The sequence below is a fragment of the Procambarus clarkii genome, chromosome 64 (assembly GCF_040958095.1).
Source record: "Procambarus clarkii isolate CNS0578487 chromosome 64, FALCON_Pclarkii_2.0, whole genome shotgun sequence".
NCBI lineage: Eukaryota > Metazoa > Arthropoda > Malacostraca > Decapoda > Cambaridae > Procambarus > Procambarus clarkii.
The window spans coordinates 10524281-10548024 of NC_091213.1; the positions used below are offsets into that span (position 1 = coordinate 10524281).

The window sequence follows — 23744 nt, forward strand, 5'->3', positions numbered from 1 at the left end:
TCGACAGGGTAGATAAAGATAAATTGTTTAACACGGTGGGGGGGGGGGGTTCACGAACAAGGGAGCATAAGGGGAAACTGAGTATCCAAATGACGTTAGAAAGAACTTTTTTAGTGTCAGAGTAGTTAACAGATGGAATGCATTCGTCAGTGATGTGGTGGAAGCAAATTCCATACATAGTTTCAAATGTAGATATGATAGAGCCCAGTAGGCTACGGAATCTGTACACCAGTTGATTGACAGAAGAGAGGCGGGACCAAAGAGCCAAAGCTCAACTCCCGCTAGCACAACAAGGTGGGTACAACTAGGTGAGTACACACACACACACACACATGCAATTTAATCTAATTTTTTGCCTATATTTACTGGGCATTTCGGATTCAAAACTCTTAGCTGATGTCAGAGTCTGACTTACGGGTGGGTGGTGAACGAGGTCCCCAAAGTATTGTATTGGAAAAGTATCAAGTTGATCTTCAATGGCCTGCAATGACATCATATGTTATACCTGGCTGAGAAAATGCTCAAATTTTTGTGGGGTTTATAATGCCATTTTGATTTTGGGAATTCATTTAAGTCGGGAAAATATACGGAATTTGTAAGAATTTATATGAATAAGTAGGCACATATAGACGTGGACGAGCTTAAAATCAGAAGGTAAATACACAGGCAGACATGATCCTTGATAAACATACACACACACACACACAGGAAATCCTCCAAGAGTCATGACGAGAAAAAGATCTTGGAGTTCTAGACTAGACACGCACTAGACCTGTCCCCTGAAGCCCACATCAAAAGGATAACATGAGCGCGGTATGAAAGGCTGGCGAACGTTAGAACTGCCTTCAGAAACTTTTGTAAGGAATCATTCAGAACCTTGTATACCTCATATGTACGACCAATACTGGACTATGCGGTCCCAGCGTTAAGTCCACTTCTAGTCAAACACAAAACGAAGTTAGAAATGGTTAAGAGGGATGTCATCAGGCTAGTCCTCGAGCTGAGAAGTATGAGTTACGAGGAAAGATTACTGGAACTGAACTTCACAACACTGGAAAGACAGAAGAGTTAGGGGGAGACGTGATCACTACTTACAAAATTCTCAGAAGAATTGACAGGGTTGATGAAGGTAAACTGTTTAGCTACGGGTAGTACGCGAACAAGGGGACACAGCTGGAAACTGAGTGCCCAAATGAGCCACAAGGACATTAGAAAAAGCTTTTCCAGTGTCAGAGTAGTTAACAGATGGAATGTATTAGGCAGTGATGTCTTGGTTACCGTGTGATGATTTCAGGGCTTCATCGTCCCCGCGGCCCGGTCCTCAACCAGGCCTCCTGAGGCAGACTCCATACACAGTTTCAAATGTAGAAATGACAGACCAGTAGGCTCGTGAATTTGTACACCAGTTAATTGACAGTTGAGAGGCGGGACCAAAGAGCCGACGCTCAATCCCCGCCAGCACAACTAGGTGAGACACATTCTTTAAACATTTTGATAACATTAATAGTTTTACTTCTCGCGTGGCTTGAGAACTTGCAGTTCACTTTCATCTATAAACATTTGTTTATTGTGTAAACATTCCCGAGAGGAGGTTAAACATTGGACGCTATGTGTTCTAGTATTATATCACATTTTCTTCTCCTCTTTGTCTCTCTCTCTCTCTCTCTCTGCTTCAGCTTTATTTGATAAGGGTTTCCCAATGAGAAATAATGGCGCGACTCTCTAAGGAAATAGATTTAAAACCAACGATAGGCAAGATTTATATGTCAACAGGATTGAAGAACTTTGAACGAGGTCGTCATTTGATATCTTAGGAATGAAATCAATACCCTATTTAAATAAAGATATATTATGTACAATTATATTTTATGAAAATGTTTGGTGTGTGTGTGTGTGTATGTGTGTGTGTGTGTGTGTGTGTGTGTGTGTGTGTGTGTGTGTGTGTGTGTGTGTGTGTGTGTGTGTGTGTGTGTGTGTGTGTGTGTGTGTATTTTCACGCGTGCGTGCGAGTGCGTGCACGCGTGCGTGTTGGAATTCCCTAGAACTTTCTCCTCTGCTGCAAACATCAAAGCTTGAAAAAGGAAAAAAAATCAGGACGAATGTTTCTCACACGACCATCTGGGAAGGAAAATCTCCCCAGTCGTATTCGTAAAATACCGGGAAGAATGTCTGGCGAGCGGAAATCAATGCCGCGAGTGAAAAGAAATAGCAGCATTTGGGAATTGATTTTAATTTGATGATGGCGTGAGAGGCAGTGGTTTTGTTTATCTCGTTGATGGTGGTAGTGGTAGATGCTTCTCTTGGTAGTGGTAGATGTGGTTATTGGTATTGGTGGTGGTAGATGCCTTCGAAAGTTGCAGTATACATAGTCGTTAGTCTTTGCAGATGGGGCTTATAGTGATGGTACTGCACTGAAGCTTGGTGAGGTCTATGAGGCAGGGAGTAGTTATGAGGGCTAAGTGTGTAAGGTATGAGGGAGGGAGCAGTAGTAAGGCTAAGAGTGTTTGGTATGAGGGACGGAGCAGTTGTGAGGGCTAAGTATGGGGTATGAGGGAGGGAGGGAGTAGTTGTGATGCTAAGTGAGGGGTATGAGGAGAGGTTTAGATGTAGTCGACTATAAAAGTATTGGCTTTCCTTTCTCCAATAATTTTTCATACTAATTTCATAATTTGTTTACCTGCTTTAAGCATTCATTAATAATTATCCTAGTGTGGTAATTACCAAAAGAATGACTGCTGGGAACCTTAAAATTAAACAAATGTCAAAATCAGAAATTTATTGAACAACATCAGAAATTAATTGAACAAAATTATTACTTTTTAGAACATGTATTTTACTGAAACTGATTAGGTAGACTGATGCACTAGGAAAGGTGGGAATACTGCCCAATCTTCTAATACAGCCCTATATAACTCGCATTGCAGCATCTTTTCCTAGTAACTACTGTGGGTCTATCACTAACCACAGGGTTGAAAGCCATACTGCCTCCTGTTTCCTCCATTCCACATACATCATGTGTAAATAAATGCATTTGATCTCCATTCATTCAAGAACCGCCTTTAAAGTTTTATTTTCAACTCAGACAGACATTTGTCCTCCAAAGTTGTGTGGCCAACTTCGTCTTTGCACTGAGTTGGTTTACATCGAAATGCATGCGTGAGAAGAGATTTGATATCTTGCACGACACTAGCTCCCTTGCTAAGTGAATGATTCTGTACTGACGTGCAGTCCCGGTATCAACAGCATGGAGATCATTCCTCTAACGTACCGCTTCTGTCCTCCCCATTACTGACACGGACCTATAAAGAAAACATAAGGTAATGGACACGGATCATGAAAGATCTAGAAAGTAACAGAAACGGACCTGCAGAGAAAACGGGTAAAAGGGATCATAAATCCACTAGCTCATTTCTTGATGTGTGTTGACCTCCAATCTAGAAGGGTTGGGTTTAGGATCAAACGTTCATAGTTAGGCAAGAACGCACTAAATTAGTCTCTTGTCAAATCGTATGAACAGGCTACGCTAAGAGTGACATAATGCTTGTAGTGCAAGCAATTCATAGTGATGGGTTTACCATCACATTACAGTCGTCAGCTCTTAACCTATTTTCACTTTTCAGTAGAATAATGAATAACTATCAAGGCTGAATAAGCTAATCTACAATAATGAAAAGGAAAGGAATAAATCTAGTTTAATTTAACGGGAATCCGATAAATGGAACTGCTTTAAATTTTCGCTCCAATAATTTAAATTTATTTGTTGGATTGAGAATAATGCGTCAGGGTGACGCCAGGATAGCTGACCCGACACAGTGATGCAAGATTGGCTAAGAAAACTTAAGACAGGCTTAACCAAATCTGTGATGATGCAAGATTTGATCATGTAAACCTATGGAGAAGCAAGATTTTTTCATCCATGCCGGTGGTGATGCTAGATTTCTTTATGAAAGTCTGTGTGAAGCAATGTTTCTTCATTCAAGCTTAGTGAAGCAGGAATGGTTTATATATGGCTGTGGTGAAGCAAGAATTGTTTGTTTGCCTGTGGTAAAATGATTTATTTGTTTCATCCAACTCTGTAGTGAAGCAAAATTTGTTCATGTAAGCTTGTGATGAAGCAATGATTGTTGCTAAACTGACATGCCTAATATTGTGATCCAACTCATTCCTAGGTTCAATTTGAATCGATTTTTCCAAACCGGAACCCAAAGAACCCTACGCCTAACTTGTCGAGGCCTATGTTCATTGGTCCCTTATTCGTATCTAATTATATCATGATGTTATAGATAATTGTTAACCCTCAGCATTTTATATCAATATATTCTTGGTCTATCCCATCTCAAAATCACTCCAAGAACACAGCTTATAAAACATCAATCAGACTTCAGTTGGAATCAAAAAGTCTGTCAGTTATCTATCTCTCTGTGACAGTAGTGCCTTCATGATTCCAAAATATCCAGCTGGAGAGACTCTCTCTGCATTTTCTCCAGACGTCTTGTGTTACTTTAACATGTACATAAGGTAACTTTACAATCAATCTGATTATGATCCAGGACGGACTAAAACGTCATAGTCTCGTTATATTATAGTGTGTGGTTCAGTTCCATTATCTTGTTGACCAGGCAAACCAGTTTATATATCACACATTATTGAGTTGTATTACCTAACAAGGAAGTTTATATATCCGAGAAAGTAGGAGTGGCCAAGGAGAAGTGAGTGCCTGAAGAAAGAGTTGATTGAGTTTAGTGGATGGGTGATCTCTTCAGACCAAATTATATTCGTTTATGAATTATTTCCTCATGTGTGGATGTGGGCATCAGACCAGGTAGAAAAATGCAATGAGTGCGAGAATGGACATCAAAACATACGCCTAAGAACAGTTCTTCCATTCACAATTCAACTTGTCATGGTCAGCATTTGTGTAGATCCCATCGTTCAACCCCGTACCAGCTTATACATTGACTGTTAAAACACTTTGTTTTCAACCAGGTACGAAAATGATCAAATTCAGTCATAATAACAATTGTTCTGACCTTCAGGTCACATAAACGTGAGAAAAGTTGTCAAGTGCAGACGAGGAGTCACAATAACGTGGCTAAAATATGTTGATCAAACCATACACTAGAAAGCGAAGGGACGACGACGTTTCGATCCGTTCTTGACTATCACTTTCGACTTGAGAATGGTTCAGGACGGACCGAAACGTCATCGTCCCTTCAGTTTCTAATGTGTGGATTGGTCATCAAAAAGTTAACAAGTTGGCTTGTTATTTTTATATAGTATGTCCCAGATGCTTTTCAGAATACAGACTCACCCAGGTGATCGACGACGAAGACAATGTTCTCGCCGTTGGCTTGTGTCTTGAGCTGTGCCTGGCACAGGTCACAGAAGGTGCGGAAGGAGGTGCCGGATATCTCACAGACGGGCTCGTATGCGTGTGTGCTACAGTCTTCATCCAGAATAGCTGGGACGCAGTGGGCCCCAAGATCATGCACTGCCGGATGACACTCTCCTTCGTAGTCCTGTGCAGAGAACGAGGAGCATATAGTTGATCACGAAGAAATGAACCAAAACAGATCAAACGAGCAGCAATGTGCAACTTTATTTTCACTTAAACAGCAAACTATGCTCGTCACTGTAAGACACGCTCACTGCAACAAAGTATTCCAAATATCCTCATCACAACAAGCTGTAATAATAAACTTTATTTTCAAAAGAAACACTTGCAGCCAGCAAGAGACTCACCACAGTAATATCCTCTTCACTGAGACAGTCAGCTCCCTCCAGCATACACAGGTTGCCATACGTGACTCCATCAGTACCGCACACCGGATTATAGTCGGTGGTACATGGTGAGTTGCAGTCGTCCTGGCTACGGGCTGGGAAGAGGGGCAAGTAATGACATAAAAAGTTATTTTTTGAAGAATGAATGTGAAGTGAGAGATAAAGAGACAGAGAGAGAGATGAAGCAGAGACAAAATGAGGGAAGAGAGGGGATAGAAATGGAAAAGGAGAGATGAGTCTCAACAGAGTGACATAGAGAGTTTGGGTGAATGTTACGGCAGATGTTCAGAAAGAGAGAGAAAAGAGAAAGCAATCCATCACATACCCAGAAGCCCGAGGGAAAACAGCACTAAGCTAGCTATGATAGACATGACTTCACGACTGTAAACACTCCTCAATGTAACATCCGTCTCCTCTCGATCCCTCATATATACCAAGCACCGTGATCTCTAATCTAGATCTTTTACAAAATATCTTCATCTTCTTCCTTGACAACAGCAACAGTGGGCTCACTTCATCCGAGTCGTCATAGCTCACCTACCCTGCTGACAACTTCCCACAAGCAACTTGACTGGTGTTATCAGTAACAGACTCCTTCGGGACAACGCGTAACACACATTACGTCTTTTCCCGACATTTTTGGGGGTCCACAGCATCAAAATCTATATGTGGTGTGCAGGTAGAGGCGTAAAATGCCTCGATGATTGCTGTAGATCAGATGAATTTGATTGGATTTTTAGAATGAGTGAGAAAAAATTCAATTTCGTAGATTCATGCAATGAAAAACGCTTCCGTGTCCGAGTGGGTATTCTTCCAGGACCTTGAGACGTCAAGAGCTAATAGTGCGATGTACTAGTCAAAACTGAAGCACTATAGGATATAAATTTACTTTTCATCGGCCTCGATAAGTTGACTTGGTTGACTGGGTTTCGTTTCTAAAAAGAGAGAGAGAGAGAGAGAGAGAGAGAGAGAGAGAGAGAGAGAGAGAGAGAGAGAGAGAGAGAGAGAGAGAGAGAGAGAGAGAGAGAGAGAGAGCGAGAGAGAGAGAGAGAGAGAGAGAGAGAGAGAGAGAGAGAGAGAGAGAGAGAGAGAGAGAGAGAGAGAGAGAGAGAGAGAGAGAGAGAGAGAGAGAGAGAGAGAGAGAGAGCGAGAGAGAGAGAGAGAGAGAGAGAGAGAGAGAGAGAGAGAGAGAGAGAGAGAGAGAGAGAGAGAGAGAGAGAGAGAGAGAGAGAGAGAGAGAGAGAGAGAGAGAGAGAGAGAGAGAGAGAGAGAGAGAGAGAGCGAGAGATAAGAGATCACGGTGCTTGCTATATAAGAGGGTGCGAGAGGAGATGGGTGTTACGTTGAGGAGTGTTTATAACCGTGAAGTCATGTCTATCATCGCTAGCTTACTGCTGTTTTCCCTCGCGCTTTTAGGTATGTGAAGGATTGCTCTCTCTTTTCTCTCTCGCTCTCTATTTCTCTCTCTCTCTCTCTCTCTCTCTCTCTCTCTCTCTCTCTCTCTCTCTCTCTCTCTCTCTCTCTCTCTCTCTCTCTCTCTCTCTCTCTCTCTCTCTCTCTCTCTCTCTCTCTCTCTTTCTCTTTCTGAACACCCGTTCCATTCACCCAAACTCTCTGTGTCACTCTATTGAGACTCATCCCTCTTTCTCCATTTCTGTCCCTCTCTCCCTCCCACCCGTTTCTAACGCTCTCCCCCTTCAACTCTCTCTCTTTCTACGCATTTTTTTTCTTAAAACATATTTCTCAATACTTTCCCCCTCTCCCTAGCCCGTTGCCAGGACGACTGCAACTTTGAATGTACGGACGACTATACTCCGGTGTGTGGTACTGATGGAGTCACGTATGGCAACCTGTGTCTGCTGGAGTTGGCTGACTGTCTCAGTGAAGAGGATATTACTTTGGTGAGTCTGTTGCTGGTTGTAAATCTTTCTTTAAGAAAGTAGTTCGCTGTTATACCTTGTTGCGGTGATGGGGGATAGTTGATATACTCTGATGCGGTGAGCGTGTCGTGCAGTGACGAGTATATACTCGTGAATTGAGTATACTCACCATATTTACCGAGACTAGGGTGGGTATGGGTTGCGCTAGTAAATTATACAGTGATGTGATCAGTGTTTTGTGCTGTGTTCAGTAGCGTATACCTTATTGAGGTCAGGCACAGTAAGTTGAGTTCCCTCCTTTATCTTCTCTCACTCCATTCCCTTCCACCAAGCTCTTCCTCCTTCCACTACACCTCTCCCAACCATCCAATCTCCCTCTCACCCCTTCACCTTAACCACAAACCTCTCTCTTTCATTCCCTCAGGCATACGAAGGGGAGTGTCAGAAATGTGATTTTGAGTGTCTCGACCTGTGGTCTCCTGTCTGCGGCACTGACAATGTCACCTACAGCAACCTCTGTGAACTGAACAGGGCCGACTGTCTCTCTGACGCAGATATAAGTTTGGTACGTGACTAGGAAACTGTTTGTAGCTGATGTGTATTCAGGTACATAAGTTCGCTCGTATCTGACTGGCTATACTCTTCCACCTCCTCTACTCAGGACTACGAAGGAGAGTGCCAACCGCCGGTGCATGACTTAGCTGCGCATTGCGACCAATCTATGCTGGATGAGGACTGCAGCACCCACTTTTACGCCCCCCTCTGCGAGATCTCTGGTACCTCATACCGAACCTTCTGCGACCTGTGCCAAGCAGAGCTGGAGGCACAGGCCAGCGGCGAGAACATTATATACGTCATCGACCATCTGGGTGAGTCGTGTATTGTGTCACTACTTGTGTTATATGAGCTTCTCTGGTCGACCAGTTGTCTTGGAAACCACTTGTTTGGGCAACCAGTTGTCTGGGCGACCATTTTTTTATGACATCAGTAATTTAAACAAACCATATATTTGGGCGGCTTCTTTTTAGGAATTTATCGCATAAATTTCGTCTTGAATGACTAGTTTACTCGAGATCATTTCTGATGAAGAGCCCAACTTTCCTCATTACACAGCATGGCTTCAGTAAGTTAGGTGCAGGAACTTCCGTATTCTAGTTGGCCAAAAACACTTTAAACTGGATGTCTCATAAATCCTGAGAATGATCCGGGGATCAAGATGCTTGGCATGTCAGTTTAATGATATATAGAAAACAATGTTGCTTCATTGTAGCTTTGGATGACCAGATCTTGCTTCATTACAGGCTTGCATTAACAAATCTTGTTTCACCACAGGCTACACTTAGAAACAAATCTGTTTCATCACAAGTATGGATGACCAACTCTTGCTCTGCCACAGGTTTACATTATCAAATTTTGCATCATCAAAGATTTGTTTAAGCCCGTCTTAAGCATTTTTAGCCAAGCTTGCGTCACTGCAGCTTCAAGTCGGCCATCCTGGCGTCACCCTGACACATTATTCTCAATTATACAAATTTACTGATATTTCTGAAGAGATAAATTTATATCAATGTCAATAATCGGACGCCAATTAAATTAAACTAAATTTATTCATTGCTTTTCCATTAATTTATATTACCTTATTCAGCCATGATATTGTTCATTATTCTACTTAAAAGTGAACGCAGATTTAGGACTCTTGACGTCAATATGATGGGAAACTCATCACTCTGAAATGCGTGTACTTCAAGCATTATGTCATTCTTGAAGTAGCCTGGCCTCACAATCTGATATGCGGTTTTTTTATTGCGTTCTTGCCTAATTATGAGTGGACGTTCCTAGACCTTCCCATCTGGATTGGAGGTCTAGACATTTATAATAAATGAGGAATTCATTTTTTGTTTACCTTTCTCTCGTTTTCTTCGAAGGTTCATGTCTGTTATTTTCTATAGGCTTTCTTTCAAGATCCGTGTTCATTACATTATGTTTTCTTTATAGGTCCGTGTCAGTAATTGGGAGGACAGAAGCGGTACGTTAGCGGAATGATCTCCACGCTGTAGATACCGGGACTGCGCGTCTGTACAGAATCATTCACTAAGCAAGGGAACAAGTGTCGTGCAAGATACCAAACATCTTCCCACGCTAACATTTCGATGTAAAGCAATTCAGTGCAAAGGCGAAGTTGGCCACCCAACTTTGGAGGACAAATGTCTGAGTTCAAAATATAACTTCAAAGGCGGTTCTTGAATGAATGTAGATCAAATGCATTTATTGATATAAGATTGGTGTGGAATGGAGGAAACAGGAGGGAGTTTAGATTTCAATCCTGTGATTAGCGATATGTATACAGAAGCTTTAAGGATACGAAGCTGCAATGTGAATTCTACTATATTGTAACAAAAGATAAGACAATACCCTCTCCATTCCTAGTCTATTTACAGTTTCTGTAAAGTCCTGTTCTAACTTTTATGTAACTGATCTTGTAAATAAATTGTTGATTATGACTTGTGTTTAATTTCAAGGTTTTCAATTGTCATTCTGTTGGTAATTAGCACCTTAAAAAAATTAATAAATAATTGAGGCAAATAAACAAATTATGACATTAGTTGGGAAAAATATTGGAGAAAGGAAAGCTAACCATTAGATTATGCAATAGCTTGCTACACTATTAGTGCTCATTACGCTGACGATACCCCCACCTTCTCCGACGATCCCTACCTAAGCAATTGTTACAGCTACTTACACGTGCCAAAACTGTCCCTTTTGTTGCTTTACAGGGAGGCACCAACAGGTGCATTCCTCCCTGGCTTCAGAACTGACCATTGTGGCTTACAAGCAGGAAGATGTGCCCCAGTAATATAACATGAGTCACTGGCCCCAAAGACAAGAAAGAGGGAAGTTCCACTGAAGCCCATTCAGTGGGCTTGGGAGTACCAAGTGTGCAGGTTCGAATCCTCTTAATGGCTTCTAATGATTTTGTCAATGATTCGTCACGTTAATATGAATTTATAGTGCATATGGAGAGAAGTAGTTGGAGGTAGAACTCTTGGACCATAGCCGGAGTGCAAGGATAAGTGAAACCCTTGATTAGGGTTCAGTGGATGCCTCATGACTCCTAGAGGATTCAGTTGAGTCCCAGATTGTATTCCTTTTACCAAGTTGTGGTGTAGAGGTCTCGGGCGTGGGTTTGGGAGTACCGAATCTGCGGGTTCGAATCCTCCTCAAGTAATATTAATTATTACTATTGTTATTATTATTATAATGATAATAAAATAATAATAAAATAATAATAATATTGAACCAGTCCTCAGCATAAAGGTTCGAACCTGTGCGGTGAGTGTTCCCAAACACCCACCCTAGCCAACTAGGCCACGACATGGTCAAAAATCCCTACAAACTTTCTCAATGACACATTAGGGAGCCGGTCGGCCGAGAGGACAGCACGCTGGACTTGTAATCCTGTGGTCTCGGGGGTCGATCCCGGGCGCCGGCGAGAAACAATGGGCAGAGTTTCTTTCACCCTATGCCCCTGTTACCTAGCAGTAAAATAGGTACCTGGGTGTTAGTCAGCTGTCACGGGCTGCTTCCTGGGGGTGGAGGCCTGGTCGAGGACCGGGCCGCGGGGACACTAAAAAGCCCCGAAATCATCTCAAAATAACCTTAAGATCACGTTAGTGTGATCACTCTTCTGTATTATTATTATTTTATTAATACTATTATTATTATTATTATTATTATTATTATTATTATTATTATTATTATTATTATTATTATTATTATTATTATTATTATTATTATTATTAATTAAGTTAAAAGGTAAATAATAATTCATAGAAATAATTTTATTTACATACAAAATTGTTTAATATCTACTCCATCATTTGGTCACAATGACCTTTTCTCATCCAAAGGCAAACAACAGGTACAGAAACGACAAGAACAGGTGCCCTTATCTCTATCTCCCCAGCATGTTGAAGGCTTCCCAGAGGGACAGAGTTCCGCCGCTATCTTGCTTACAGTCGCTATCTTGCTTACAGGCTGTAAGCATATGCTAGCTTCCCAGATATCACAGTTCCGCTGTCGCCTTGGTTACAGATTTCAAGTCCCATCTTGCTGCAGTGTTTGAAAAGTCTACGTGCATTACAGCTATCATCTTGGTTACATCAATACTGTACCGACTTGCTACAAGCTTCCATACAAAACACTGTACTGCTACCACCTTGGTTACAGGATAAACTTGCCAACATTCTGTAATCTTCCAGTACAGTATGCACTATATCCCTACCATTATTACAGGGCCCCCCCCAAATACTTTTATCTGCATGTTGTTTAGCTATTATCGGAAATTGCCATAATTGACAAAAGGTGAAAATTACGATATATGACATATTGTTTTTTTCCGATTAATAGCTGAGAATGCATGAACACGCCATCGTTTAAGACGTAAGATAATTATGAAGTGAAAGCTGTGATCCAGTATGACTATATAGCACTTGGAAGAGTCAGGAGGACAAGGATTTGGGATAGGTCGGAGGGAAGGAACAGTGGTAACAACTTTGAACATCAGGGATCGAACGTCGACCTGCACGAGACGAGGTCGCCGCTATAACGACCAATCCAAGTGAAACTGATAAACTTTACAATTGTGCGGTGTTTAGTAGCTTTCAACATCGTTATTTTGTGACGTTCGGTTCTGTTACTAGATCGAAATCTCTGGATTTGCATGTTTGTGTCCTACTTAAATATGTGCCTCTATGTATACTTGTTTCCAGTGGAGTTATGTAAACTTTTAACCATCAGTTTATGTATATTTTTACCTGTTTGTGTATGTAAAATTTTACTGAGTGGTTATGTATACATGTGGGTTTATGCAGACTTTTACCTGTGGGGTTATACATACTTTTACATGTGGATTATATATACTTTTAGCTTCAGGATTATGTATGTTTTTAATCGTGGGTTTATGAATATTGTTCAATTTGTGTTTGGATATACATTTACCTGTGGGATTATGTCTACTTTCATCTGTATACTTTTACTTATTTGATTATATATAATTTTGCTTTAGATTTTATGTATACTTTTATCTTTGGGTGTATCTGTAACTTTTTCCCCCATCTAACTCATTCATATTTATACTTGCATGTATACATATTTCTGTATGAACAGCTGTATTCATTCATTTACCTGTTTTAATAACAGATTCATTCTAACAGCTGGTGGAATAACTATATTCATTCCTTTATCTGTAGGAACACCTGTATTCATTCGTTTACCTGAATAAATATGTTGTTGCGTTCCTTTAATTGAATAACAGAAAATCAGACGTTTACTGCTTTGTGACGTAGTCTTAGGAGATAGAAGAAGAAGATATGTTGTGTGGTCGTCCTAAGACATGGAGGATATCCTGAGGTCGTCTTTTGGCATGGAGAGTTTGTTATGAGGTCATTTCAAGACGTAAAGACAGTGTCATAATACCGTCAAGAAGCAGAGGGTGTGTCATGACGTTATCTCCAGAAGTAGAGGGGTGTGTCATGAGGTCCCCAAGACGTGTGGACCCCAAGATGTGTAGAGGGTGTGCAAGGTAATACTGTTATCATATGTTGTAATATGCGACGTATATATGTGTCACGAACACACACGCAGTGCTTTATCTTTTATCTCACCGTAAATATACATTACTCTAACACATCTAATGTAAGATTAATGAAAATGATATCTTTAAATATAAATAAATGATTTTTCACATCATAACTAATATCATTAATAATATTTATTTATACATATACATATTAGATGAGATGGGTAAGTGAGCATGTAGGTCGTACAGAAGATCCCGTTTCTGTTTGACGACAAACAGAGGCACAGTTTTCAATCAGTGACTGATAGAGGACTTTAGACGGAGGCGCAGGAATGCAATCTTCTCCAGTAGGAAGGCGAGTGCAGCAAATCCAAGACCCATGAAATAGAGGTAGAAGGCCCCTTGAAGGTGGTACAAGCCCAACACCACGTTCGTGTCATCCTGCAGGTCAATATTATATGGAACATGTTATATAACCTTATATAGGGGACTTGGCAAGTCCTGGGACGCGTGCTTTATCACATTGTCCCAATGTGTTCTCATTATTTGTTTTTTCCTAATATATATATGTGTGTGTTTTATTTTAAGTGCAGTTTAATAGTTTATGGGGATATACAAGTGCATTACAAATGTATTTAATAGTTGTACTAATCGAGGATATCCCACGAAGCCTTCTGAAATAATATAGCCTGTAATAATATAGCAATTTTTCAATGAAAATGAAAGATTACGATGTTATGTAAAGTATTAAAACATTGAGAGCTCACCACAGCAGGTTCATCATTGGGTCTCTCATGATTTCTGGATCGTTGCGTCGCATTCCGGAAGATTTCTCTAAGCCACAAATCGACGAGACTATTTTCGAGGAGACGCTGAAGCAGGCCGTTTAGCTGCCGGAAGAAGGGTGCCCCCTTCCTGAGACAGAAGAGAAGAAGACAGTGGAGGGATAGGGACTATAGTGACTCCGAGGAGCGCTAATATAATTCAGTCCTATAACCTATCCTACGATTGTTATAATTTAAAAAGATAGTAAACACAAACAGTAAAGAAACACATACACACACACACACACACACACACACACACACACACACACACACACACACACACACACACACACTCACACACACATGACTTCCCACCTGCACCCCCAAGTACAACCACTGTCAGCATACAACTGGCGGCTGACGTAAACAGGGGAATTGCCGAAGCGGTCAGTGTAGTTAGCAGCGAGAAGCGTCTTGATGTAGTTCCTCCAGGTAAAGAATGCATGATGGCCACCCAACACCCTCTTCATCTGCTCCTTCAAGCTGAGTATCTGAGAGATTGAGAGAGAGAGAGAGAGAGAGAGAGAGAGAGAGAGAGAGAGAGAGAGAGAGAGAGAGAGAGAGAGAGAGAGAGAGAGAGAGAGAGAGAGAGAGAGAGAGAGAGATTTGTATTTCACTTTATAATTTTGTTGTTTACTTTATTTTTGAAACAGAAAAGTCAATAATAAATTATTTTTCTTTATAATCGAATATCAAAGGTGAGTAAATGTCTCATAAAATATTTATATTTTCTTAGATCTGAATGCCACCTGAATATGACACTATGGTATTTGTTGCACTGCCGGTAAACAAATTATTTATGCAACCTACTGACTTTCTTTCACCGGTCTCATGTATTCGAACACCAGCAACAGCTTTAACTAACGTCATTTACAAGCAAGTAAAATAACAAGTACACCTGAATAATGACAAACATAAACAGTTTGCCTCACCAACTCACAAACCACAAAATATTTTACAACCTTTTTTCTTTGTTACAACTGCATTGACAAGTACTGCCAATCACAGATATAACAAATACAGCCATACATCACACAAGTAAAAATAAAACCAAATACCCAACTCACCTCGAGCTTAGTAAACACCTTCTTGACATCGGTGTTGTTGCTATATCTCAGCCACTCCCACCCGAGGCCGTACCCAGGTTCGATTCCCCAGGTCCACCCCTTCTGGGACACAAGTTGCTGGATGCTGTCAACGGGGACGCTCATCTGAGGGACGGACAGATAGGCCACCAGGGACGAACGATACATGGAGAGGGCCAACAAGCTGAATACACTCCAACACAATACCCACATCTGCAGGTACAATCGGTACTGGGTTATGGTACCATCTTATCTGATGGTACAGCTGTGTGGGGTTGAAGTGTGTTAGAATGCCACTCAATTCTAGGGGTATAACGCCGAGCTATTATTACTAAACATTGTGGCGTTCTCCTAATGGTTCATTGGTATAGGTTAAGATGAGCAGGTCACAAACACTAGCGGTCCATCGGTGCAAAATTAGGCCAAAATAAATTCAGCACGGATAATTTCAAGTAAATTTTTGTCATTATTCTCACATGATTAATCACCATGCTCATCTGTTCAGTCACCATGCTCGCCTGACCAATCACCATGCTCAACTATCCAATCACCATGCTCAACTATCCAATCTCTATCCACACCTGACGAATCCCATTACTTACCCTTCCTGTCCACTTGCCAGGTTTCCTTAGAGGCGGCTGCTCCAGGAGAACGCCCAAGGTTTGCAAGAGGGACTCGACCAGGCTGAAGGATCTGGTACTCAACACGAGATGAGATCCTCGCTGCAGCATCCACAGGGCGACCCCCGCCACCCCACACACACCCACAACCCCCGCCCACACCACAGCTGACATCGACAAAATAGGATCATCCTTCAGCAAGGAAACACATATAACAATAATGAGATCAGAGAGCGTTTTCAGTAGAAGTTTTCTATAGTTTCCGCTTCTCTTATGAACATTGTATGATCATTGGTCACTCACTCTTGGATTACGAGAAAATTTTATGGCCAAAATTTATGAATGTATCACAATGTAACACAATTTTTATTCCTGGGGATTTTCTGATTGTTTATGCCTCGAAAGATCATTTAGAAAATGGGTATTATTCTCCAGAAACCTTTGCTTTCACCTATGCCCATGACAGCTTACAGCAGACGTCTTAAAGGTACCTGAAAAGCTGTCGACTCCTTATCTAGAGCTGTGACACATTGTTTCACAAGTCGCCAACCTTCAGGTACCTTCAAGACGTCTTCCCTAAGCTGTCTTAAGTGAAGGTCAAAGCAAAGATTTGAGGGGAATTATAGCCATTTTCTATACTTTCGAGGCATGAGCAATCAGGAAAAATAATAGTTGCCCAGTATGTCACCTTATATTATATATATATATATATATATATATATATATATATATATATATATATATATATATATATATATATTTATATATATATATTTATCTATCTATATATATATATATATATATATATATATATATATATATATATATATATATATATATATAGAACAAAATGAAAATGAAACTTATATTAGGAAACATATATTAAAGTGGACTTAGCCACACCCAATCCAGAAAAGCCATACGTTGAAGAGGTTTGATTAGAGCGAGGTACTGTGGTAGTGGACTGGGCTTGTGGGAGACCATCACCAGTGGCTCTCCAGCGTACGTCCTCATGAACTGGATGATCTGGCTCCGCAGGAAGGAGTTGAAGACGCAGAAGGACAGGTCAGCCTCCTCCCTAGCCATTTCCCCCACCATGCCAGTCCACGACCCGTCCGTTTTCTTGGCGCCCCATTCCCCATCCACTGGTGTTCGGATCTCGAACCTTAAAGAAAATTATGCTGTTTTAGTCGTCTTATTTCCTGTTTTTGCTGTCCACTGTTTACTGATATAATTAATGGTCTATTCACAGATTTTTCCCGTGTTCTGTCACCTGATGTATTCCCTGGTCTATTCACCGATTAATTTTCCGACCAGTTCTCCGATATTTCTCCTTTTGACCACTGCCCCCCATCAGACACTAAAGCCTCAGCCCTGGGAGCAGTTACTTTACTACCCTACATATGTACCTATGTTATAAAATCCAATTCTATACTAATATTCAAATTGTTAGATATTTTGTATTCGGATTTATCTAGACACCGTATTGGAAAAGTGATTACAGTGCATCTAAATTTATTAAAATACTCAAATCTTTCGTCCGTGTGTGTGTTGAGTGTTTCTTGAGAGGTGACCACGAAGGAACATACAATCCCATGACAAACATCAGAAAGAGGAAAGGCAAACAGACGTGCATGTTCAGGTGTACGAAAAGCTACTGAATGATTGTAACGCATTTTTCCCAAGCATGCAATGTTACCATTCTCTCTTCGGTCAAAAATTGATTTATTTTACCAAACACACAAATGAGAGCATTTCCAACCCAGTGAGCGCATTTTGGGTAAACAACGTTGATTCAATATTGAATCAACGCCGATAATGTTGATTCAACGTTGCCCGAGCATGTTTTGCCTCCTGAGAAATGGTCTTGAGCCTGTCGTGTTTGGCTCAAGCGAGCGTGTCAGCCCCTCGATCAATCTGCATCTTCAGAACCAACATAACAAATCTGCCAACTGGTTACCAGTAAACTCTCTCTCTCTGAGACTGAGTAAAGATAACACTTGTAGCCCAAGAATGTCAGGGGCGATATATCTTTCAATATATTTATTTTATATATGAATATCCATATGCATATATGTGCACAAACACATTTTCAGAATTGTAAAGGCTGTGAGGCAGTATTTTGCATCGAGAAATAATATTTGTCTAAATATTCCGAGAAAATAAGTATTTATACAATGTGCATTTCTTCGCCTGGACAACAAACAGTCAGACAGTTTGTTCTATTGGCAGAAGAGTAAGTTTTAAGATTCTAACCAGAAAGAAAGTATGACAAAACTATTCAGATATACAAAAGTATCTGTTTAAAAAAAATGGCAAGTAGTAAGTGTTTACTTTCCTCTCCAGAGTTGTGCAGTTATGTGGCAGATTACCGGGTAACATAGCCCATGGGGGGCATAGATAGGTTGTAACAAGGGTAGGTTAGACGTATGGGAAGTTAGGGTGGATATAAATAGCGGCTGTCTCATATTGTCAATTTGCGGGCTATTCATGCCCGTGCCACCTTTTGGGTGGCTTAATATTTATTAATCAATCAATCTATAGGCCAAAAAGCCTTCTATAATTTGTCTTTATTCTTATGTTCTTGAGTAAATAATTTCGAGTGCAGTTAGAGCTACGGAAAAATAAAAATTTATTTTGCTATGTCGAGCGCTGCATGTTGGGGCTACCACCTGTCTCCAGGCAAGCTAATTGAGTATTACTAGAGTCAACTTCGTCTCTGACGTACGTGAAATTGAGTCTGGAAGCGATCTCTCGGAGCATGCGCAGATCCAGTGAATCATGCGGAGTGACTGTCGCTCCGGCTGTGGACGCATCTTGGTCGAACTCGATGAAAGGAAAGAAGGGCAAAGCCACAACCTTGAGCGTGTGTCCATTCATGTTCTCTGCTTTTTCTGGAAGTTAAAAAGATGATTTTGTAGGTTTTTATGTAGGTGAATGTGTCTGTATATTCTCAGGTGATCAGGTAATAAAGAGACAAAAAAAATATCTGAGTGCTTTCATATCAACCAGCGACTCCAGAGTGATTGACTCAGATAACCGGAAAATGTCAGAGAGTGGAAGTCTATGCATATAAACAAGAGCGGGCAAGAATGACCACGTGGCCTCACCTGTAAACAAAGGAGCAGCCTCGAGGAACCCGGTGTGTAAGTCCCACGTGTCTACATGATGTGCCTCAGCCATCCCGCCACGACAGTAGAGGCAGCGGCTGTAGATGTGGACCACAGAGTCTGTAGAACAGAAACTCGTAAGTGGAGGAATGACTGTAAACTTACTCATAACACTTGAAGTGACTGTATATTTGCTGATAACTATTCACTTCTCATATCTGTAGAAATGACTGAAGATTTGCATATAGTTCTAGAAATGACTACTGTTGATATAATAAAAGTTTAAATTACTTCATTCAAAACTTAATGATTACTGAAGACTTCTTATAACTGTGGAAATGAATTTTGACTTATTCATAACTATAGACGTATTGATATGACTTTTCTACTCCCATATATAGTAATTGAGACTATTTGTTTCCCCTTCTGTTTTCAACCAGTTAAATAACGTAAACAATCGCGTGGTCTAGAGACTAGTAAAACATTAATATGATAATACAATGACCACTCACTAACCAAAGGCTACAATTCAAATCGTAACAATTGTTTTATGTAATCCTGAGGCTCATGTGTACAAATACAAATGCAAACGACGATTGGCGTATCTAATGTAGAGGACCTACGCCTGGCTTTCCTTATAGCATCCCTGTTGCCGCCACCTTCAGGAACCGCGAGAAGCCCGTCATTGGCTTTGAGGGGCGCCTCGCTAGCATGGGAAGGGCTTGTAGGAGTGTTCTGGTCTTTGGTAGTTACTGACGTGAGAGGACTCGTAGGAGCGAGATAAAGTACATGGACGGTGTTTCTGAGTATAGGGTGGAGCAGGAGTTGGCTTGCTCCTTCAGGAGGACCTACAACCACCACCCGCGTCTCTGGCTGTTTCCATACCTCAGCGTCATGCAAGAACCTGTAAACAATGCACTATTTAAATATATATATATATATATATATATATATATATATATATATATATATATATATATATATAATTTCTGGGAACACATTATAATAATATCCATAGGTGTGTTGTTTTCTTGAAGATTTCTGGGAAGAAAAGAAGAGAAATATAAATATGAATTTTTAAGAACAGTATTTGTACAAAAACTCCTCCCTGTCCTGCTTCCATCACTGTAATGTTCTCCATTACCAGTGCAATGATCATATTCACACGAACAATTTCCACAAAGACCACATGAACCAGCGGCATTACTTTCCTCATTACTAGCACTTTCCACCAGTACCACCACCATCACTACCACTTCCATTATCATCTGTACCCTTATCACAACCATCATTATCATAACAAACACCACTACAACACAACTCATCCCCATGAATATCATCATTGCAACCACCATCACAATAAATACAACTATCACCCAAAATCTACAACCTTCATCACAACCAGCCCCAATACCCGCCACCACCACCACCACCAGTACAATCACCACAATCAACCCACGAGACACTATTCTATTATCTCAACCAATCCTACGACCTCTCACCACTATCACAACATCCATTGAAAAACATTCAATTACTCTTCTGTGTAAATCTTACAGTAATTCGGGAATCTCTTCTAAACGTCTTCAGCTCTCACTATTGACACATATATTCACCTTAAGTCTCATCATATTACATTTCAACAGAGATCAAGTGCCGAATACTCCATTGCTTTATACATCTTTTGTCTGTTGTTTTTTACGCTTAGACTGCATATTCCAGCCGAGATGTGGAATACGAAAAACGATATAAATAGTTAACGAAATAGTGTGTTTACTAACCTCAAAGACCCGCTACCAAGGGAAGGGTTTGGTGGACCGAGGAGCAAGATAACCGCCCTGCAGGAGAACCGGATATCCCTCTCTCCGAACTGCTCCACAGAGCCGCTATGGAGAGGTTGGATGGACGTGTTGTGGCTGACTGTGAAGCTTGTACCATCATGGTTTGTTCTTATGTTTATGATCACACTTGTCATACCTCTTGATGCCATCCTCCTGTGAAGAAGAGAGAGAGAGAGAGAGAGAGAGAGAGAGATAGAGAGAGAGAGAGAGAGAGAGAGAGAGAGAGAGAGAGAGAGAGAGAGAGAGAGAGAGAGAGAGAGAGAGAGAGAGAGAGAGAGAGAGAGAGAGAGAGAGAGAGAGAGAGAGAGAGAGAGAGAGATAATAAAATATATATTTTATGAAACTTCAAGATGAATTTGTCAAACTTGAATAGTTACATGACAAGTGGTTGCTAGAATTCAGTCTCAGAAAAGGCAAGGCAATGGTAACATCCACTGAGAAATAACAAGACACAAGGTATTATCTAAAAACGTATAACTTGAAAGAACCTGAGAAAGGATTGATGAAGATGTATGTACGCTATATATTAAATAACCTCTGGAATATACACACCTCCAGCATTGATTTGCCTTCTCGTCAACCAAATAAGTTCTGTGAAAAGTTCAGAAATCCCAAGAGCTGCTGGATAGGAATTATGAGGAAAGACAAATGGAATTATACATCACGTCGCTGGAGAATGAGAAAAAGGTGAGATATGATCATTATGTACAGAATATTAAATATAATCTACATGGTAGACAAAGATGACATGGAAGGAGCCGGGACAGGAAATACACGCTATGGATCAGGACAAGGGGACCACTAGGGAGAGATCAGGACAAGGGGTCACTTGGGAGAGATCAGGACAAGGGGACCACTAGGGAGAGAGCAAGAAAAGGGGACCACTAGGGAGAGATCAGGACAAGGGGTCACTTGGGAGAGATCAAGAAAAGGGGACCACTTGGGAGAGATCAAGACAAGGGGACCACTTGGGAGAGATCAGGACAAGGGGACCACTAGGGAGAGATTAGAACAAGGGGACCACTTGGGAGAGAAAGTAAAAAGTGATTGTAAAAAGCCATTTTACATTGTAAAAAGCCAAGATGATGGGAACTTACACGATCAAAAACAAGGGAACACATGGTAAGAACTAGGACGAGGGGACACATGTGGAGAAACCAAGACAACAGAGCTTTTAAAAAGGAACTTTATCAGTCATCAGAAAGTGAAGATGATGAATGACCTAGCAGTAGAAAAGTATCAACTATACTCTTCTAAGTTAGATTGAACGGCAGGTTTCAGGAGCTGATGGTCAGCCTCTACATGCACGAATAGTTGAGTAAACATACACACACAATGATGCCAATCTCACCTCATGAAGCCGGAGGCGTCAACGTCACCTCCTTCCGTCACCACAATCAGCTGACAACCTTGCAGGTGTTCCTCCACCAGCTGCATCAGCAGCACCTCCACACTACAATCCACGCTCCTCTTCTCTTCCAGTTCCATCTGCCACTCCACGCTACTGTTCACGGACATCATTCTCCTCAATACCCCCTCGTACTTATCCATGTACGAGAGTGTCATACTTATCCATGTGTCTGTGTCTCCGCTGGAATCCACGCAAGTGGGTCCTTCAACGTCGTAGCGACTGTCATGCGGCGCATGTGGTACAGCGCCATAGGATCTCTCTGTGTATATCACCAACAGCCACGCTACAGCGACGAGGCCTGGGAAACTTCCCATTGTTTCCGGTGACGCTGTTCTAGGAAAAACATAGTATGAGACAAAATAATAATGAGAAAAGAGTGAGAGAGAGAGAGAAAACAAGAGAAAAAGAGAGAGTGTAAGATATATGAAAATATGGAGAAAAATAGCAATAACAATAGGGAGAAAGAGAGAGGTAATTATATTATGAACAATCATTCGTTTTAAGCCTGTATGGAATAGAAGAATAGGCTTTTATATTTTCCAGCGACGTGAGATGCACTTCACGCAGTCTTTCCTCATAACGTATGTCTCTTCGTTCTGAAACTAGCCTACTGGCATACCTCTGAACTTTTTCCAGCTTCGTCTTGTGCTTGACAAGGTATGGCCTCCATGCTGGGGCCTCATACTCCAGGATTAACCTTACATATGTTGTAAACAAGGTTCTGAAGGACTCCTTACACAGGTTTTGAAGGCAGTTCTAATGTTAGCCAGCCTCGCATACGCCGCGGATGTTATTCTTTGATGTGGGCTTCAGGAGACAGGTTTGGCGTGATATCAACTCTTAAATCCTTCTTTCTGTCCGTTTCGTGAAGGACTTCATCTCCCATTCGGTATCCAGTATCTGGCCTTCTATTTCCTCTGCCTAGTTTCTTCACATTACATTTACTTGGGTTGAACTATAGTAGCCATTTGTTGAACCTTTCCTTCAGTTTGTCTAGGTCATCTTGTAGCCTTATACTGTCTTCTTCTGTCTTACTCGTTCTTATAATTTTTGCATCATTAGCAAACATTGAGACGAACGAGTCTATTCTTCCCTGGGAACATTTACATATATCAGAAACAGTATAGGTCCATGGACTGATCCCTGTGGGACTCTGCTGGTGACGCCTCGCCACTTCGAAACCTCCTCTCCCCCCCCCTGTCACAAAGACTCGCTGTCTTCTGTTGCTTAAGTACTTTCTTATCCAGTGGAGTACCATCCCTTTCACTCCCGCCTGCATCTCCAGCTTGTGCCCTAGTCTCTTATGTGGTACTGCGTCAAATGCTTTCTGGCAATCCAAAAATATGAAGTCTGCCCAGCCCTCTCTATTTTGCTTGATTTGTGTTACCTGGTCGTAGAATTCAATTAAGCCTGTGAGCCATGATTTGCCACACAGTGTGTAACAAATCATGCCACACCGTGCCTCAAACATGCCACAATGTGTGTGTGTGTGTGTGTGTGTGTGTGTGTGTGTGTGTGTGTGTGTGTGTGTGTGTGTGTGTGTGTGTGTGTGTGTGTGTGTGTGTGTGTGTGTGTGTGTGTGTGTGTGTGTTTGTGTGTGTGTGTGTGTGT

The 23744-nt window shown here is 41.2% G+C and overlaps 3 protein-coding genes across 3 annotated transcripts; 1 reads left to right on the top strand and 2 right to left on the bottom strand.

The window, feature by feature from the left end:
• Positions 1-2761: 2761 nt before the first annotated feature.
• Positions 2762-6220, bottom strand: LOC138354724 (four-domain proteases inhibitor-like). Its single transcript, XM_069309180.1, has 4 exons — positions 6107-6220; positions 5743-5876; positions 5312-5519; positions 2762-3299 (listed from the first exon to the last, which is right to left on the bottom strand). The coding sequence occupies exons 1-4, from the start codon at positions 6207-6209 to the stop codon at positions 3286-3288; spliced, it is 459 nt and encodes a 152-aa protein (XP_069165281.1). The 5' UTR covers positions 6210-6220; the 3' UTR covers positions 2762-3285.
• An 825-nt stretch (positions 6221-7045) lies between these two features.
• LOC138354725 (serine protease inhibitor dipetalogastin-like) lies at positions 7046-10162 on the top strand. Its single transcript, XM_069309181.1, has 5 exons — positions 7046-7197; positions 7549-7682; positions 8086-8226; positions 8323-8530; positions 9657-10162. Exons 1-5 carry the CDS (start codon positions 7113-7115, stop codon positions 9668-9670), a joined length of 582 nt encoding a protein of 193 aa, XP_069165282.1. The 5' UTR covers positions 7046-7112; the 3' UTR covers positions 9671-10162.
• A 3305-nt stretch (positions 10163-13467) lies between these two features.
• On the bottom strand, positions 13468-22451 carry LOC123750878 (glutamate receptor-like). Its single transcript, XM_045732977.2, has 10 exons — positions 22074-22451; positions 19505-19785; positions 18882-19001; positions 18500-18665; positions 16695-16936; positions 15754-15938; positions 15134-15364; positions 14382-14557; positions 14007-14154; positions 13468-13680 (listed from the first exon to the last, which is right to left on the bottom strand). Exons 1-10 carry the CDS (start codon positions 22445-22447, stop codon positions 13534-13536), a joined length of 2070 nt encoding a protein of 689 aa, XP_045588933.2. The 5' UTR covers positions 22448-22451; the 3' UTR covers positions 13468-13533.
• Between the last annotated feature and the right edge of the window lie 1293 nt (positions 22452-23744).